At 34.1% G+C, this 20632-nt stretch overlaps 1 protein-coding gene across 4 annotated transcripts in view; it reads right to left on the bottom strand.

The window, feature by feature from the left end:
* PPIP5K2 (diphosphoinositol pentakisphosphate kinase 2) overlaps positions 1–20632 on the bottom strand; it is a 69536-nt gene that overhangs the window by 24296 nt on the left and 24608 nt on the right. For all 4 annotated transcript variants that reach the window (XM_012721927.1, XM_012721928.1, XM_012721929.1 and 1 more), the window contains 7 exons: positions 19392–19517; positions 19126–19247; positions 18693–18875; positions 13557–13698; positions 12796–13019; positions 5447–5574; positions 4759–4873 (listed from right to left, as the gene is read on the bottom strand). In XM_012721927.1, the coding sequence (XP_012577381.1) occupies positions 4759–4873; positions 5447–5574; positions 12796–13019; positions 13557–13698; positions 18693–18875; positions 19126–19247; positions 19392–19517 (1040 nt within the window). The remainder of the gene's footprint in view (positions 1–4758; positions 4874–5446; positions 5575–12795; positions 13020–13556; positions 13699–18692; positions 18876–19125; positions 19248–19391; positions 19518–20632) is intronic.

The following is a 20632-nucleotide window of genomic DNA, read 5'->3' as shown; positions in this document are numbered from 1 at the left end:
GGAATATTACCCACTGCCAGCCCCTCTCTGTTCTTTATAGAAATGGGAATAGAAGAGCAGCTTTTGATTTACAAATTCAGGATGAATACAACATATACTCAATAGCCACAATAGTTACAAATTATATCATCTTTCTTTACATCACTATGATAATTTTCTAACTGGTGTCCTCATATCAATTCACACCTATCAATTGTTTTCATATCAACCAATGTCACTAATTCCTCTGCTTAAAACCTTTCAAGGTTTCCAAAACCCTTTGGGTCCCTAATGCACTGTCTCTCTAACCTTATGTTTTTCCATTTTATCTACCGTGTGTCTCTCCTTTTCCAGAACAATTTCAACATTACTACTGGGCATTTTACAATTTTTTTGTAAAAGCTCCACTAATCCACATTATGTTTGGAATGGATATATCACTTTGCTGTTTATTAATGAGACAAGGGAGAAACCAAACAAGAAAAAACATATGGATTGGAAATTTAGATGGGAACAGAAAACTGAAGTAGCCTTTCTGATGATAATTATTTATCAATTTATTTAGTCAAAGCAGATTAAGAATCAAAGAGACATATACCAAGTCTTCATTATACATTTCATAATCCTTTATTCTATAAGAATAGAGAAAAATAAATAGCATGAATTTTGTTTTAAAAATCACTTTTATAAAGGATGTGCATAGATATATGTAGAACACTACATATTGAGGAAAATTCTTTTTGCCAGCTGAGCAGTGGGAGAAAGGATCTTTTTATAATTTTTTTTTTACATAGCAAATGATATTGTATTCTAGGTAATCTATGGTTTAATTGTATGAAAAAAGAAAGAAAATCACTAAGTCTCTTTCATACATATCACTTTCATTGCCAATTCCTAAAACATTTTCTTTGTTTTCCAACATAAACTCCCTGGGAGTCTTGTCAATAGACTCTGTGGTTAACACAATGGCCTTTTAAACTCTATGTTTAACCCAAACCTCTATCTTTGATATGAAAATGCTGCTCATTTTCACTTGAAGAGGTATTGTTTCTCAAATTTAGCTAATCTGGAACAAAAACTCAGTGTATTTTCTGATGCCTCATTTTCCCCACAAGTGTTACTTAACTCAATGAATGGTAGAATCACCTACTAAGATACCCAGGTTAGAACTATGAGAATCTTTCTTAATTCTCTTTTCTTTTTGTACCCTCTATATCTGGAAGGGCTTCAAGAAAAATGCTGGTGAAAGTTAAGAGGCCTCATAAAGAGAATATCTGTGAAGTATAAAGGATTCCTGCAAAGTTATCAGTGAGGGTTAATATTAAAGTTAAGAAAAAAATGTTAATGGAAGCACCCCATAGCATCCAGGGGTCTCACTGTTGGTGCAAGGGTTAATCTACAGCACTATAAATTTATCTACAGCCTCTACAACATGAGTACCAGTTCGATCTCCAGCTAGGGAGATGACCCAGATGGGGCAGCAGCCACTCCTGTCTCTCCTGCTGCTTCCCTCAGCAGTGTATTTCAGTAGCTCCACTTGCTCTGCTTCCCACTCAATCCCTGCTGAATTCTCTCACTCCCTGTACCTCTGTCTGCACCCAGGCTCTTCTATGCACAAATAAATGAATCTTTAAAAAACTAGTATAGGAACTAGTCTATAGACCGTGGAATACAGGGGGCAAATCTAATAAACTCAGTGAATGATCTAGAAAAATTTCCCAGAAAGACATTAAAAATGATACCAGAAGTCTTCTCAATGCCTGTAATAAATTATGAAAGGAGAAAAATGAGTTATAGGGAAATTGCTAATTAAAAGGGAGCCAAGAGTCAAAAGTGGTAAGATTAAAATAAAAAGTTCCTCATTGTCAGTCTCTACAAAGAGCTATACTTAAAAACTGGCTTTTAGGAAGAAAATAAACATAAGAATCTATCAGGTAAACAAAGTTATGACTTCAAATGGTTAAACTGTTCTCAGGCCTTAACGAACACACACACACACACACAAAACCTATCTGTTTCTCTATCAGGCTTATATTTACAGATGAGTAATAGTGAGAGTCTTGAGCTGAGCTTCAGGGTGGCTAATAATTAAAATAGAGAGAAGGAAGCAACTTCTCAGAAGGAAAACACTTCAAAGAAATGGAATCCTGGTCCTGAACTCCTATTATAAATAAAGTATTTTCTAATTGAATTAATTAGAACATTTCAAAGAAATGGAATCCTGGTCCTGAACTGCTATTATAAATAAAGTATTTTATAATTGAATTAATGAATTCATTAGGTGTTACAGCTACTGTTAGTGGAACATGTTTATAATTTTAGATCTTTGGCCCTATATTTTAAATTACGTAGTCCATTTGTCTCCAAAAGGCTGTAAGAACTTATGGGCTGTTCAGTCCATGGGATAAGATACAGAATGGTTATCTTGGGTCTCCTCTCTTACAGGGATCCTGAGTTTCTTATCCTCCAATTGTGGGATTTTGTCTGTTTAAGCTCTTGGTGTCAGACACTTAATAACTATCTGCAAAAATGATACTACAGGAGTTTTAACCTGTCCCAAATCCAGAGCCCTATCATCTGTCTCTGCACAGACTGAGGACAGAATCTCACTCCTCACATCTATAGGTAGTGATTTACACCCATATTCAACAGGAATGATGCTACAGAATAGTGACATCATCATACCTTTATCCCTTTAAGTAATAAAGAAGATGAAAGGTCACTCAGGAAGGAATAGAACAAGGGTTCCAGGACAGAGCAGAGAGCAAAGATTCAAGGACAGAACTTTATTGTTTCTACTGTCTCCATGGGGCTAGTAAATAAGATTTACTAATTAAAGGAAGAGTCTAAAATCTCTTGAGTAGAAATGAGGTAAACTGTAGCCCCATCCATCAATCTAGTAACTCTAGAAGAACATCTGTCCTTGTTCTGGGAGAAGATGACCCATACCCTATTTACTTAAAGTATCTTGGTTTATTTTGGTGCTGTTATAATTCAACAGTCTTGTTAAACAAGAAAACTGGTTAAAAGCAGCTCAAAACCACATCTGTGTATGAGCTGCCTACTTCACATCATATATCAGCAGTCTCAAGACCCAAGGAGATTCTCTGTTGAATCTGCCCACACTTTGTTGCTTGATTGTATACTACTGCTAGAAATAAAAACTTCATTCCTATCTCAACTATTCTGACACAGGATGTATTCTTTCCTACACTGATGTCAAGGATGTCTGAGGCCCCTCTGCACCACATGCCTCATCAACATGATCTTATTAGCCCTGAGGTACTCACTATTAATGCAATAAGAAGTATTAAGTGTTGCCAGTCAATAGCCATAAAGGGAGCCCAAAGTAGGTAAGAGCTTATACTTAAGATGCCTGTGGACATAATTTTTTTAATGGAATATATTATACATCATCTCATTTTGTTTTGATTTTTAATTATGTCACTTTGAAGAAAAAGTCTGAACTTTGGATCCCTAAACTTTAGGGGGCAGGAAGAAGACTGAAGAAAACTTCTCAGCTACCAATATGGAAAACGAAGGCTCACCCAGACTGAAGCAATCAAAATACTATATTGTGAGGCCAACTCCCTGGCAGTACAACAAATCCTTGATTACACAATGAGCAACATAAACTTAGGTAGATTTCAAAATTGCTGTGGACCAGTCAATATGCTATGCCTTCTGTTTTCCCCTCTTTTGAAAAGATTAGCTATAGCAGTTACCCTTTGTCTATCCCACCACTGTATTTTAGGTCCTTGAATGACAAATAAGTAGTTTCTTCATTTCACAGGTGTATGAACTAAGACTGAATTCTTTTAAGCTCTCCAGGTGTGGTATCCAAGGGGCCTCATTCATATCTGAACCTGATCTAGATGATGAGGCCTGTTTATGCGATAATAGGATAAAACTGGGGGATATTGGAGAATAGATTTAAGAGGATTTTGCACTTGGGAGGTACATGGATATGTGGTCAAGGGGCATAGTGTGACAGATTCTATTTTCCAAAGATATTTCCCATAATACACCAACTCCAAGTCCTCATCTTACAATGTGATAGCAGCATGCCAATCATCCAGCAGAGTGGGCTATTTCCTTTCTCCTTGAATGTGGATGAAACTTTGTGATTGCATCAACCAATAAAGTTCAGCAAAAGTGACATAATGTGACTCAAATGTTAGATTATTAAAAATACCTGCACTTTGTTTCCTTGAGAAACTCATTCTTGGCACTCAGCTGCCATTTTGAAAAAGCAGGTTTCATAAAGAGGCCAGCTGTAGCTGTTCTAGTAAGTAACTACAGCTCATGTTCCAACTGTCAATCAACTTCAGAAATGAAAGGAAAACTCTGAAATGATTTGAATACCAGCCAAAGTCTGACTACAACCCATGAGAGACCCCAAAATGAAACTGTTTATTCAGTCAAGTCTCTCAAATGTGAGAAACTTTTAAGGCACAATGTCCAGACAAATACCAAGTCCTATCCATTCTAACCACTAAATAAGTTACACTCATTAGCTTTCATCCCACTGTTACCAGCCTATGTACCATCATCAAAAATTTTTGTGTTATTTGATTAAATTTATCCTGTTCAAAGGGAAGAAAATTTTCTTTATTCCTAACTTCTAGCAAAAGGCTTGGTGTAAAGTAGACCCTTTACAAACTACAGTAAATAAAGGATTACTAAAATTACCCAATAAAAACTGCATTGCTAGCAATTTGATTACAAATTCAAGAAACCATATTTGCTAAATAGATAGGAATAGCTTATTCTACTTACATTGCATAAGGCACCATAGCGAAGAATAGATAACAAAGAATGTACATGACTTTCACTAGTAAAATATAATCTGGTACGAACATGGCGTTCAGGAGACAAAACACCTCTGGAATACCTAAAGTCAGAAATAAACAGTGTCAATATAAACACATATCTTAACTTTAGTAACTACTAAAATTAAGTGGCATTCAATCTTAGAAGTAGAAGACCATATCAAGTAAATATATCACTCTCTAACTACAACTGAACAAATTATCTTAGTATATATTGCTCTAATGTAAGTTAATAAGAAATAATGACATGTCTGAATTGTCAAAGATGAGTCATGTTTAGTAAAGTTGCTGTAAATAGGTGGTTTTTAGCTTCCAGTAGCAATGGAAAAGCCGTAATCTAATGAAACTTAAAGACATTTACATTTGTTGAATGGGTTCACACTGATAATCTCCTCTACTAATGACAGTAAATATCCAGTTTTACTATTCTGCTCAATTTTCTGCAAATTGTGAAGCCAAAAAGAACCTTGGTTGGAAAAGCTAACTATTAGTGATTCCTATGTAATTCTTATTCCTACAGCATGCCAAGAGAACATGCTCTTGATTTCTTTATAAGAACATTAAAAAAGTAATTTAGATTTAACATATGTGAAAAGTAGATGTTCACTAACATAAATTCCACTATAATGCCTTACACAGGATGAAGTTTATTGACGGTGTCATCATCTTGTGTCCTTTGAAGGTCTGAACGAATTTTCCTGACTAGAGGAGTACAGTAGCCTTTGGCAATCTCCAGTTTCTCAGCTTTAGTTATACCATATTCCTGAGCAGAAAATAAGTGACATCAGAAAAAGGGTATAAAGAAAAAGAGTTCTCACAAGTACAGAACAGAATTATTCTTGTGAGAAACAAATACTTTTAATAGACCTTTTTTATAAGATTATACATTTCTAGTTTATATTACTGTCACTCCATGTATACTATTCCCCAAACTATTAAGCATAACTGGAAGGATTTTTTTTTTTGGTAGAAATGAAAAAAGCAAGTAACTAGAGAAGAGGATGAGCGGATGAATGTAATTTTATGAATAGTTGTTGAACTCAATACAATCCTAAAAAAAAAAAAAAAAACCTGGAAAATGTTGGAATTGAAAATCATAAAGGGTAATTTATTTTTAGTTATAAACAAGGTATAAGAAAGCAGGCGTTCTCATATGCAGTTCATCTCCAATAAAACGGGTAAGTTTTCTGGAGCTCTAGAAATCATCTTGAGTGCATATAAGACGTATGAGTTAAAAAATGAAAAGAAAATTTTAATAGTCCAGATCTCCAAAAACAAAAAACTTATTAAATAAATTAGTATTACATCACATCACTCAGCTATTAGAAATAATAATGAATGAATATAAAAATATAGCTTTACATACACGTATTTTATATATAAATAACTACATACATGTAAAGTTTTTAATGCTATGTGAAAAGGAAAATAGGTTGTAAAGTAGTACACTTTTGCTGATTCCACTTTTGCAAAGAATACATAATACATATGCATTGATGAGAAAAATTATATCTGCACAACTAAGGGGAATGGTCTTCAAGGATTTTCCAAAACATTGAAATGCTTTTCTCTAGTTGACAATGTCCTTGTGACCTTTTGCTATATTTACATTTTTTGATTCAACAACAAAGATATATTACTTTTACAATAAAGAAATCTTTTCTCCAATACATTTTTTGATAATCTATTACTACAAACTAAGAGCAGTAACTGTGAGATCTCCTTGTTCTCATATATAAGTATTTCTGCCACAAAAATAATTGATTAAAAAATCAGATGATGATATGTAAAAACTTACATGGTGATATATAATGACAGTATCCTTAGACTTATACAGCAAATAATATAATTTAAAAAATCATCTTTGGAGCGGAAGATGGCAGAAGAATAAAGACACCGAGACAACTATGTCCAGGCTTGCACAGGAATATATAACAATATACTGCAGACTTACATGCTACGAGTTTCAACCCAAATGAGAGCACCATGAAATCACTAGAAGGAAGAAAGCTGAGGGAGAATCAGTGATTGGGGAGTTCCGATAAGGGAAGTACTATCCAGAAGCACCACAGACAGGCTAAGTGGAACACTGCAACTCTGATCAATCAGAAAATACACGACAGAGAAAAGAAGACAAACAAATATTTAAGCAAGTCCACAGAGGGAAAATTCACCACAAAAAGATCAGTCAGCAAAAAACACAAAAGAGGTCCTCCCTGGTGGCGCAGCGGGTTAAAGCACTGCACTGAGAAGCTAAAGCCACTTCCGCATGAGTTTGATTCCCGCCTGCCCCAGAGGTGACCACATGGTGTGGCAGACCTCTCCTGGCCCGCCCGCTGCTCCCCTCAGCAGTGTACTTCGTAGATCTGCCTGTTCTGCTCCCTGCTCTGTCTCTGGTGAAGCCTCTCACCGCCCCTGAGCCTCTGACCTGTACCCCAGTTCTATATGTACAAATAAAATAAATCTTGAAAGACATAGAAGAAATGCTCAGCCTACCAGATAGAGAATTCAGAATCATCATGATAACCAAGCAAAAAGAAGATGAGAAGGGAAAAAATGAAATGAAGGCAAACCATCAAGGAGTTAAAGAAAGCAATCAAGGAAATGAATGAAAGAAATGAAAAAATAAAAAAAAATGATATGAGACAAGCATTCAACAAACTGAAGGAAGAAAATGAGACATTAAAAAAGGAAATAGAAGAATTGCGGGCAATGAAAAAGCCACTAGAGGAGATAAAGAATACTGGGACAAGTAATGAAAACAGAATAGATGAAATGGAAAGAATGAATCAGCATCCTCGAAGACACAGAAACAAAGAGAATTTAAAAAGAAAAAGAAAGAGAAGTAAAAAGGAAAAGGAATGAAGAAATACTTCAAGAGCTATCTGACACATTTAGGAAAGGAAATATCAGAGTTATAGGTATCCCAGAAGGTGAAGACAAAGGCCAAGGAACTGAGAAAATATTCACTGAGATATTAGAAGAGAACTTCCCTAATATGAAGAAGGAGATGAAAGTAGACATGCAAGAAGCAAGAAGAACACCAAGCTACCATGATAAAATAAAGCAAGACACATTATAATAAAAATTCTAAGACTACAAGACAAGGAAAAGATAATGAGAATGACAAGAGGGAAGAAACAAATAACCTATAAAGGGAAACCGATCCAGATAACATCAGACTTCTCTGAAGAAACACTCCAGGCAAGAAGAGAGTGGAGGGACGTACTCAACAAACTCCAAAACATTAAATTCCAACCAAGAATACTCTGCCCTGCGAAGCTCTCCTTCCTCTACGAAGAAAGAATAAGGACATTTTCAGACAAACAGAAACTCTGCAGTTTCATCATGACTATACCACCACTCCAAAAAATACTACAAGAAGCCCTCAAACCAAATTCAACAGAAGAATTAACAAGAACAATTCAAACCAAGGAATACAAATACAAAAGGACTAAAATGGCAAATGTAGGTGCCAGTATATCAATAGTATCTCTAAATGCAAATGGATTAAACTCATCAATAAAAAGACACGGAGTTGCAGGATGCATTAAAAAAATAGAACCTAACGTTCTGCTGTCTGCAGGAAACACATCTAACTGCAAAAGATAAAAGCAGATTGAAAATAAAAGGATGGAAAACAGTTCTACAAGCAAATGGACCAAAAAAGAAGGCAGGAACAGCTATATTTATATCATATCAAATAGACTTCAAACAAAAAATGGTTAAAAGAGACACAGAAGGCTACTACATTATGATTAAGGGGACAATACAACAAGAAGACATAACAATCATCAACATATATGCACCAAATGAAGGAAAACCAAAATATATCAGGAAACTCCTGTCATCTATGAAAACATATATCAGAGAAAATACATACATAGTAGGAGACTTCAACATGCCATTCTCTACAATGGACAGATCAACAAGACAAAAATAAGCAAAGACACTAAAACTCTGAACAAGGACCTGGACAACATGGGTCTAATGACATCTATGGAATACTGCACCCCAAAAAAATCTGAGTACACATTTTTCTCAAACCCACATGTATAGTTCTCTAGTATTGACCACATACTGGGTCACAAGATAAACATCAATAGATACACTAAGACTGAAATCATACCAACTATATCCTCTGACCATGAAGGAATCAAACTAGAAATAAAACATAAGAGGAAGACAAGAAAACAACATACCACATCAAGACTGAAACCCACACTATTGGAGGACCAGTGGATCAATGAGATCAAAGAAGAAATCAAAAAATACCTGGAGAAAAGATGACAACAATGACACAAATCTCCAAAACTATGAGACACATTTAAAAGCAGTTATAAGAGGAAAATATATAGCATTACAGGCTTACATAAAGAAACAAAAAATAACTCAAAGAAATAACCTAATGTCCACCTTAAAGAACTGGAAAAAGAACAACAAAATAACCCAAAAGCCAGTAGAAGACAGGAAATAATAAAAGTCAAATCAGAAATAAATGAAATGGATATTAGAAAAACACTCCAAAAAAATCAATGAAACCAAAAGTTGGTTCTTCAAAAAAATAAACAAGATAGACAGGCCACTAGCCAGGCTACCAAGAAAAAAAAAAAAAAAAAAAACAAGAGAAAGCACATATAAAGAGAATCATAAATGAAAGAGAAGAAATCACAACAGATCCAGCAGAAATCAAAAGAATAACCAGAGAGTACTATGAGCAACTATGTGCAAACAAGTTGGACAATTTAACAGAAATGGACAAATTCCTACAACTCTACAGCCACCCAAAGCTAGATAAAGAAGAAATAGAACAGCTAAACAGACTAATTACAAGTAAGGAAATAGAAGTAATCAAAAACCCTCCCCCAAAATAAAAGTCCAGGACCAGATGGATTTACAAATGAATTTTAACAAACATCGAGAAAAGAACTAGTGCCCATTCTACACAGACTCATCCAAAAAATTGAAAAAGAGGGAAAACTACCACAAACATTCTACGAAGCCAATGTCACACTAATACCAAAACCTAACAAAAAAAACACAAAAAAAGAAAACTTCAGACCAATCTCCCTAATGAACACCGATGCAAATATCCTCAACAAAATCTTAGCTAACAGAATCCAACAATGCATTAAAAGAATAATACACCACGACCAAGTGGGCATTATCCCAGGAGCCAAGGGTGGTTCAACATCAGAAAATGAATTAATGTAATCCATCACATCAACCGACAGAAGAATAAAAACCACATAATAATATCAATAGATGTGGAGAAGGCTTTTGACAAAGTTCAAAACCCATTTATGTTTAAGGCCCTTGAAGTCCTCGGAATAGAAGGAACATTCCTCAACATGATAAAAGCCATCTATGATAAGCCCACAGCCAATATTATCCTCAACGGAGAAAAGCTGAAAGCCTTTCCCTTGAGATCAGGAACAAGACACCGCTGCTCTTCAACATAACATCGGAAGTTCTAGTCAGAGCAATAAGACAGGAAAAATACATACAAGGAATCCAAATAGGGAAAGAAGTAAAACTGTACTTATTTGTAGATGATATGTTAATCTACATGGAGAACCCTAAAGACTCCACAGAGGAACTAATCAAAACCATCCACCAGTTTAGCAAGGTAGCAGGATATAAAATCAACACACAAAAATCAGAGGTCTTCTTATACACAACCAATCAGAAGAAACAGAAATTAAAAAACATCCCCTTTTCAATTAAAACAAAAAGAATCAAATACCTGAGAATCAACCTAACAAAAGAGGTAAAAGACCTACACAAAGAAAATTACAAAACACTGTTAAAAGAAATACAAGAAGACACCATGAAATGGAAAGACATCCCCTGCTCATGGATCGGGAGAATTAACATCATCAAAATGGCCATCCTGGCAAAAACGATATACAGACTTAATGCCATACCAATAAAAGTCTCAATGACATTCTTCAAAGAAATAGAACAAATATTGATGAGATTCATATGGAACAACAAAAGACCTCGAATGGCCAATATTCTCATGAGTAGGAAGAAAGAGAATGGAGGCATTACAATCCCAAACTTCAAACTATACTACAAAGCCATAATAATCAAAACCGCGTGGTACTGGAACAAGAACAGACATACAGACCAGTGGATTCAGATAGAAAACCCAGATATAAACCCACAAGTTTATGGACAGCTAATTTTTGACAAAGGAGCAAAGAAGATACAATGGAACAAAGAAAGTTTGTTCAGCAAATGGTGCTCGGAAAACTGGGAAGATACATTAAAAAAAATGAAACTAGATCACTACCTCTTCACCATACACAAAAATCAACTCCAAGTGGATTAAATATCTAGACATAAGAATGGAAACTATAAAATACCTGGAAGCAAAGATGGGCCAAACACTACACAACATACACTTAAGCGACATCTTTAAAGATAGAGCACCCAATGCCACGATAGTGAGGCAAGGATAAATAGATGGGACTACATCAAGTTAAAATGCTTCTGTACAGCAAAAGAGACATTACAAAAAACAAACAGACATCCCACTGAGTGTGAAAAATTTTCTCACACAAAACTAGTGATAAAGGATTAATCACAAAAGTATATGGAGAACTGATGAAACTCAACAAAAATAAAGTAAACAACCCTATCAAAAAATGGGCAGAAGAGCAAAAAAGACACTTCGCCAAAGAGGAAATGCAGATGACCAACAAGCATATGAAAAAATATTCAACATCACTCGTAATAAGGGAGATGCAAATTAAAACCACAATGAGATACCATCTTACCCCAGTGAGAATGGCGTATCTTCAAACAACTAGCAACAACAAATGTTGGCGAGGATGTGGAGAAAAAGGAACTCTCCTGCACTGCTGGTGTGAATGCAAACTAGTACAACCACTATGGAAAACTGTTTGGCGTGTCCACAAACTACTAAACATGGAACTTTCCTACAACCCAGCAATCCCACTCCTACGGATCTACCCCAAAGACACAAAAACACTGATTCAAAAAGGATACCTGCACCCCCATGTTCACTGCTGCTTTATTCACAATTAGAAAGACATGGAAGCAGCCCAAATGCCCCAAAATGGATGACTAGTTTAAAAAGATGTGGTACATAGACACAACGGAATATTACTCAGCTACCAAAAAAAGAAACGCAAGTCTTCGGCAACAACATGGATGGAGCTGGAAAAGATCATGCTTAGTGAAATAAATGAGAAAGAACAGGAAAAATATCGGATGGTTTCTCTCATAGCAGGAATATAATGGAACAGGTGAGCAAATAATGATAATGACGAACAGCTATATACCAGAGACATTTTGTAGGGGTGGAGTGGGGAATGGGATCAAAAGCAATGGGGGGAGGGAAATGCACTGGTCTATGGTGATGGCACATGGGTGATTTGGTGATGGGAAACCCAAGGGGATTGCAACTGAGATGGAAAAAATGCACAAAAATATGTAAAAATAAACTATTATATATATATATGTATATATGTATATATATATATATATGTGAAGTCTATTCTATAATAACAAAAATAGCTATCAAAATTGAAATTAGTTAACTATTAAAATAACTGAGTAATATCCCGTTTGTCTCTTCCTACAGAGGTATGTATGTAGCTGAGTTAGTAGATGAATAATAGGTAACCAATAAATACTTAAAATGAATTAAGTCTATCCTTTTCAGTTGTCTTGCTTGTAAATGAATTTTTTTTTTAGGAGTATCAATTTTTAAATCTTGAAATACTAAAATCAAAGCATTAGAAAATCAAATGATGATCTTACATGATTTAATCTCTATATACCTGTAAGATGATAAATATATTTAGTAATTTAATATAACAAATGAAAAGTTCAAATATGTACGCTCATAAAAGTGTGGGTTTAATAAGGACATGAAAATCAACTATTTTTTACACATTGGTAGACATTTTAAAAGTATTTCTATATTATAAAAAAATTAATTCCTACTTACCTGAGGGATAACAATGTCTGCTAATGCCTTAGAAAGCCTATATAATTCCATTGTATTTTCTAATTTCAGGGAACCATTATGCTGGACATCATATTTTATACAGTCATATATATCAGGGATTTTACTTATGTCATATCTTCCATTTTTTGTTTTAAAGTCTTTCTCCAGCTTAGACCATCTGCGTAGCATAAGTTCTAATGTCTCACTGTGATAAAGCTGAATATCTAAAACAATATAACATCTTAGTACATTAAACTAAAAAGTGAGATTAAGTATACTAGAAGTTGATTAGAAACTTCTTTAAAATGTGAAAGTTCAACCTTTTAAGCTAGGAAATGTAACTATATGCATATACTGTTACCAACTATATATTTTGTAGATTTGACAAAAGTGACAATTACATAGGTGGGGAATTAGAAAAAGAACAATTTATAATAAATAAATTTTAAGTAAATACATGTTATTCTTCGTTTTGAATCCAGATAATTTTGCTTACTATCCCTTATTAACGCAGTTATTTCCTGCTTAACTATATGGCAATACTACACAACTAAATGCTTTCTCAACTTTTCATGCTATCATGGATAAAATCAGTTATAACTTAGCTACTGTTCATTTGCTGGATATATAATAACTCATACCATCACATCATACAGTATAAGAAGTTTAATTCCTGAAGATCAGTGTATCTTATTTTAAAACATTTATACTAACTAGAAATTCTTATTAGTTTGATACTATAAGAAAAACAAAATATTTACCTGATGATTTGGGATCTTCCATTCGATGCCTGATTTGAGAAGTCAAACTTTGTATTAAAGAATAAACTTTGTCACAGGTCTTCACAGGATTTTTAATTAAATGCATTGACTTGATAAGAGAAATGCTTCCAGATGGAGTAAGCTACAAATGAGTAAATTGCATATTTTATAAAGTAGCTATATTCAACAGCCAAAGAAAACAGTAAGTTTTATATGGAAAGTTAATTCAGTACTACATATTATTAAGATGAACTACCCCCCCCTCCAAATAGTAATTACAGGAAGAAATAAAAACCTCAGAATTGACATAAAATAAAATACTAACTCAGGTATCAATAGATTTTCTGGAGAAAATTTAGCAGAAGTATTTTAACTTACATTGGAATGTGACAATTTGCAAACTCATTTAATATGTGTAAGTATGGTCCTAAACACTTGACATATATTTATATACAACAATTCTAAGACTTTTATTGTCATCATTTTTTTCCAGATGAGATACTTAACAGAGGGTAAGCAACTTTTCCAAGATCTTATCACTAGTATATGGAGTAGTGGAACAAAACAGCAGGTTGTCTACCTAAGTGCTGGTGCTCTTAACCACCATGCTATTTTTAATGCTTTTATGATGACATTTTTTATCATCATAACACCACAGTTTAAATCTTCGTGTTGACATATAGTTAATCTCATCAAACAAATTTCTAAATATGTAGAGTGGAATTGCACCAATCATATGTTAAACTAGGTAGTATGAATCAATCTAACCTTAAAGGTAAGTAACAAAGCTATCAAAGAACTAACTATACCTCTGCTTTAAACTACCTGATAGGTAATAAAATGATGGAATGAAAATTCATAGGCCAATGATTCAGAGAGTGAGCTTGTCATTTAAAACTGTTTTTCCACTGGAAATATCTGTTGATCCTGAATATTGAAGATAGCAAAAAATTTCAGTAGCTCTTTAAAAGTCTTGTGAAGGGGACAAAGTGAAGTTCAGAGTTAGAGATACACCTAAAAATATAAAGTTTCAGAAAGATTGAAAGTAAAAGTTAAAGGACTCGCCCTAGCGAGCAATGGGTTAAAGCACAGCACTATGAAGCTATCACACCAACTGCAGCATGGCCAGGGAGCTGACCCACAAGGCACATCAGACTTCTCCTATCTGGCCTGCTGCTTCACTCAATAGTGTATTTCAGTAGATCTGCCTGTTCTGCTCCCCACTGTCTCTGGTGAATCCTTTCACCACCCCTGCACGATCTGCCTGTACCCCAGTTCTGTATGCATAAATAAATAAATCTTAAAAAAGAAAAAGAGAAAGTAAAAGATAAACAAAGATACACTATGCAAAGACAAATTAAAAGGAAAAAAATAAACTGTGGTGGCTACATTAATCTCTAAGTAAAATGAGGCACAAAAAGAGGAAAAAACAAACAGCAGAAAATTTTAAAATACAACAGTAAAGAAGAAAAAGCAGGCAAAAAAAATCAGGAAAAAATCATTGTTTTTACTAAAATGACACAGTTAAATACAGAAAAGTATAGTTTCAATGAAATAGGCACAAGGTCCACCATTTTAGGACAATGATGGGTCACGGATGCTATGGAGTGGAAGAACTATGGGGACTACACCTGAGGAGAGAAATCAATTACTGTAGAAAATTGAACAGCAAAGTAAGAAAATAAGCAAGCAATATCAATAATAAAATAGTGAAGAAAAATAAGCAGACTTAGAAGTTTTAAAAATATACTAAATACCATAAGATCAAGAAGAAATCATAACAGAAATGAACAATTTACTAACTTGCATAAAATGTTTGAATATAGTCAAAAACATATTATGTACATAATATGTACTTGTAATACATATTTTAGAAAAGACTCAACATCTATATAATTGTGGATGAGATGAGCATTTATTTAATGATAGTTGTGTTTATGAGTTAGAAAAACAACAAAACAGACTACAAAAGTAGAAGGAATAAAACATTAACCAATAAAAATTAATCAAATGCAAAGCAAATTCATAACTCACAGAACCAGTAATTCTGAACAGTAGTTTATTAAGAAATAATAAACATGAGCATTCATGGTGGAATAGATCAAGAAGGGAAAAAAGACAGTAAGATGATAGAAACAAGATCTTAGATACTACAAATCTTACAAGGAACTTAAAAAGGATATTATAAACAAACTTCTAGAAGTACATAATTTACTGACAAAAGATCTGATAACTAAAATCTATTAAATTTCTCTAAAACCCATAATTAAAACTTTCCTGAAAAGAAAATGCCTACCACAGTATTTTTTACCATTCAACTTTACCAAATATTTAATGAATCATACATATACAAATTATACCCTCTAAGTAGGGCTCCCTAATAATTTTAAGAGACAATTAATAATGCTGACATTGTAAGCTGGAGAAGCCTAAACAAGAACAAAAAAGTAAAGGTCAATCTCATTTAAGAACATAGATTAAAAAACTCCTAATCAAAAATATTAGTAAATTTAAACCAGTTATTTATATATATACTTGCAAGTTGAGTTTATTTTAGGAACCATGTTAATTTCACATCTTCCAAAATAATGAGGTGTAATGGAAGAAATGAAAATATGATAAAGTTCAATAATTTTGCATAATAAAGCTCTTAACAAAAAAGGACAAAATGGAATTCCTTTATATTTGAAAGGGTAGCCATAAAAAAATCAACAAAAAACTCAATGGAAAAATATTGAAAGCTTTCCTTTTAAGAAAATGGACAAGAAAAAAAATAAGCCAAGTCTATTTAAAAAATTGAAGGTGTTAGCTAAGTAAGACAAGAAAAAATTAAAAATATAAGGATTGGATGGGAGGCAAAAGACGTGTGTGGAATATGAACCATAAGGATGGGGTATTTTTTCATACTGCAAGTGCCTAACATAAGCTTTGATGCTAAGGCATCCAATTCAAAGGGCTAATTGGAAAAAAACACACTGCCAGTCATATAACTGTTAATAGAAAAGAATCTGGATGCCTTCCTCCACTCAAACTCCTTTGCTTTATAGATATGGGTTGATATGGATAACTGGCACATTTGGAAGAGACTTGTGAGCTCCCTCTCTTTTTCTCCTCTTCCCACACTTCAAATTCTTGCTCTCAGGCAATAAGTACACCAATAAAGAGTGAGAGGGCTCCTGAAAACTCCTGGGGTCCCACTGTGGGACCCAAGCCCATGTGCTGGCTCCCACCCACACTCTTTTCCCCCAGGTCCCACCTCGCCCTTGACCGCAGTAAGTGAGCCCAGGTGTGCTGTGTAATTTCCTGGTCTTGTAAATCATAAACCTTTATTATTTCAAAGTTTCCTGATGGCTGATGTTAATGAGCCTCTTGCAATCATGAAAAGAACCATAGGGATAGGTTCACTGATAAGACTGGTTATTGATAGGTTATAACAAGCATAAAACACTGGATATGCTCCTAAAATGTTTAAAAAAAAACTGTAGATAAATTACTGAAGTAATAAGTGAGTTCAATAAGGCTTATGCATATAAAGTCACTATTTAAAAATTATATTTCTACACAGCAGCAACAATTAGAGAGCAAAATTTTTACCATTTACAATTACATAAACTTTCTTTAAATGATGCAAATTTTCACAAACTAAGGAATTAAGGCAAACTTGACCAATATCCCAACTGAATTTTTGATCAGCTTATTTTAAAATTCATTTGCAAATACAAGAAGAGTTGAGAAAAACTTGAAGAAAGAGCCATGTGGGATTTGAATGGTACAAGGGTCAACAAAAGAAAAAGCAGACACGATAAAAATGATAGTTCAAATTAGGAAAGATACTGAATGCTATGAAACAAAGATATGCATATATTTGGAGGAAAAACATCTCTTTAACACTCTTACACACAAGATTAGCTGCATTTCATATTAAATGTGAAGGTCAAGAAAGATCACATAAGAATACCTTATGATCTCTGGTTAGAAAGGCTATTATAAACAATATATTAATATGTAGTGACGGGGGAGGGGAATTAACAAATATAACTTGGAATTCATGAAAAATAAGAATTTTTTCTTATCAAGAAATATCATTAAGGCTCAGGGTATATAGTGGTATTTAGAACACATAAAACAGTAGCACTCAATAAGAAAAATAAACAACTCAGAAAGCAAGGACAAAGGACTTGAAGAAAGCCCCACAGGAAAGAGGTCAGCTAAATAGACAAGAAACATTAAAACCATAATGAGATACTATGATACATGTACTTTCAGAATGGCAGAAACTGAATAGTCTGAGAATACCAAGAATGGATACTATGTAGGACAATGACAATTCTCAGGTATGTCCAGGACTTTGGAAATGGAAAACAGCATGAAATTCTCTATCAAAATTGAAACAGATATATACTGTGTGTCCTACAATTCCATTCCTTGAGTATACGGATATATTTATATGCAATAGGAGTTACACAAGTATTTGTAGCAGTATTAATCCTAACAGAATATAATTATAGCTAGAAAACATGTATTTATTAAAATATATTCATAAAAGAGACCATGGGTTAACAAACAATGGTTTGAGACCAAATGTGACCTTTGACCTAGTGCATGAGCTAAAGATGGTTTTTACATTTTTAAAAGAGAGTTAAAAAAAAAAATCAAGAAAGACCATATGTAAATGACCAAGCTTAAAATATTTACTGTCTGGTCATTTACAAAAACCTGCCAGTTCCTGATATAAAATACCATACAAAAAGTGATTATTTATTTACTACGGAAATTTTCACAATTTAGCTGAATTTCATAAAAACTGAGAAAATAATCAAAACTGAGACTACAATAGTGAGAATTGCATATCTATCCAAGTTAAGTATCCTGGATATGAAAAGTTTATAAAAAAGAGCAATATATAAAAGTTAGTATTAAAAAAAAAGAAAAAGTCAGGATAATAGCTATTTCTAGGTGACAGGGAAAGGTGTGTAACTGGAAAGGGACACATAGGGCTAGAGTTTCTCAAATAGGTGTATCTGTCTGGATGGTGATTATGTAAGTATTTGCTTATAACAAAAAATAAACTCTTTATACCTTATATACATATTTTGCACAGTATTTCACAGTGTAAAAGACTGTGCTAAGACCCACCTTTTCGTAATCCTCTGCAGTAAAGTCTCTGTCTTTCTGAAGTATTTCATGAAGTCTTGCTTTTACACGTTGCTGACAACTGCTTAAAGAGTCACTATCACTATCCAAAAGGCCATTCATATTTGCACTCTTAACCATCTGAACAAGAATGGGAGTAAGCTCTCCTTCTAGAGCTAGCAGCCCCTAAACATATTAAATAAAACCAACATAAGATTTAAAATTAGTAAAATAAAAAGTACTATAATAGTTATTTTGTTACATGGTGCAGTTCATAAGGTATAAGCTAATTATAGTAAACTTTATAGTAATACAGCTTATTGTCATTTATTTGGAAATTTAAAATTTAGAATTTTTTTTAAACTGCCTTAGTAAAAATCTTTTAACTGCACTAATAGATAAAATTCTAGGAATTCTAAAAAATATTTAATTATACCTTTGCAAAAGCTGCTGCCGTCATCTGGACCCGTCCCTCATCAGAGGCATAGATTTTGAGGTCATGTCGGTAGGTACTATGTAATCTAAGTAAGCCACAACCAGGAAATCCTGCATAATCTCCTGAAAATAAATCCTCAAATCACTTAAGCTATATTTTTATCTCACTGTATTTTTCTAAATATTTAAAGTTACATTTCAAAATAAACAATGATGTGAAAATACAGAGCATAAATTTAAAGAAACAAAAGAAATGTCAAAATTTACCTTGACCTCCAGGATACATACACCTGAAAGCTCTTCCAAGTTCTTCAGCCTGAACCCTTCCGGCAGGGGTTAGTTCTCCTCCCCATTTTAGAACCAAAAGTAAGGATGGTTCTTCTCTGCGGCTGTCTAAGGTACATGTGGACAAAACAAATATTAAGTCTGTTCCTTTAAAAAAAAACATCTTCCAAGCTTAAATACTTCTCTTCTAAAGTAGAATATGGCCCATATATAAATTATTTTGTGTCTGCAAGCTGTTGCTTATCAGGAATACCTCATTTTACCTTTTTAATTCTTCAAAAACATTCAAAATTTCTTTAATACTTTAGGAGAAGGTTCTTGCCCACTTTTCTGAGAGGAATTATTGCTTCTCTCTTCTCTGCTCTCACATTTCTGAAAAGAAGGACTCTATCTCTCTGCTCTCACAGTGTCCTACCCAATGTATTTCAATTTGTCACATGCTAGGTTAAGAACTCCAAGATGCTGACAGATCCAGGTCTTGTATTTATAAAGAGCCTCCAGCAGTGCTGTCACATAAAAGAATGCTAAAGTAAAGAAGAAAGCTACATTTTCATGATAAGGAATCAGTGAGTTGCATAACTGTTAAGAAGAAATGAGATCACAGCATCTACTATTTATTATAATTTAAATTAATGGGTGAGAATTTTTCAGTATCAGTCAAAAACAAATCTTTAAATTTGGAATTGTGAAATGTCTCAAACTAAAATATTTTCAAACAAAGATAATTTAAAAATAAGCAATAGAGGGCTTCTCTGATGCCACAAGGGGTTAAGTCTCAGAACTATGAAGCTACAGGCAGCCATTACAATATAAAAGCAGACCCCCAGCCAGGGAGCTGACCCACAGCATTGCAGAACTCTCCTGTCTTACCTGCTGCTTCACTCAGCAGTGCATTTAGGTGGATCTGCCTGTTCTGTTCCCCACTCTGACTCTGGTGAATCCTCTCACCCCCTGCATCTCTGGCTTACACCCAGTTTTTGTATGCATAAATAAATAAGTAAATCTTTAAAAAAAAAAAAAAAGGCAAAGTGGGCACTAAAGAACTTAATGATGATTTGTTAAAAGTGATTCAAAATCGGCCCTCCCTGGTGGTGCAGCAGGTTAAAGCACAGCACAGAGAATCTAAAGCCGCTTCTGGAGGGGGGTGTGGTGTCCCTCCCCCGGGGGGGGGGGGGGTGGGGGGAAGAGTTTGATTCCTGCCTGCCCCGGAGGTGACCACATGG

This window comes from Condylura cristata, unplaced genomic scaffold, assembly GCF_000260355.1.
Source record: "Condylura cristata isolate star-nosed mole 26May11 unplaced genomic scaffold, ConCri1.0 scaffold00007, whole genome shotgun sequence".
Classification (NCBI taxonomy): domain Eukaryota; kingdom Metazoa; phylum Chordata; class Mammalia; order Eulipotyphla; family Talpidae; genus Condylura; species Condylura cristata.
This window is presented reverse-complemented; position numbering and strand designations above follow the sequence as displayed.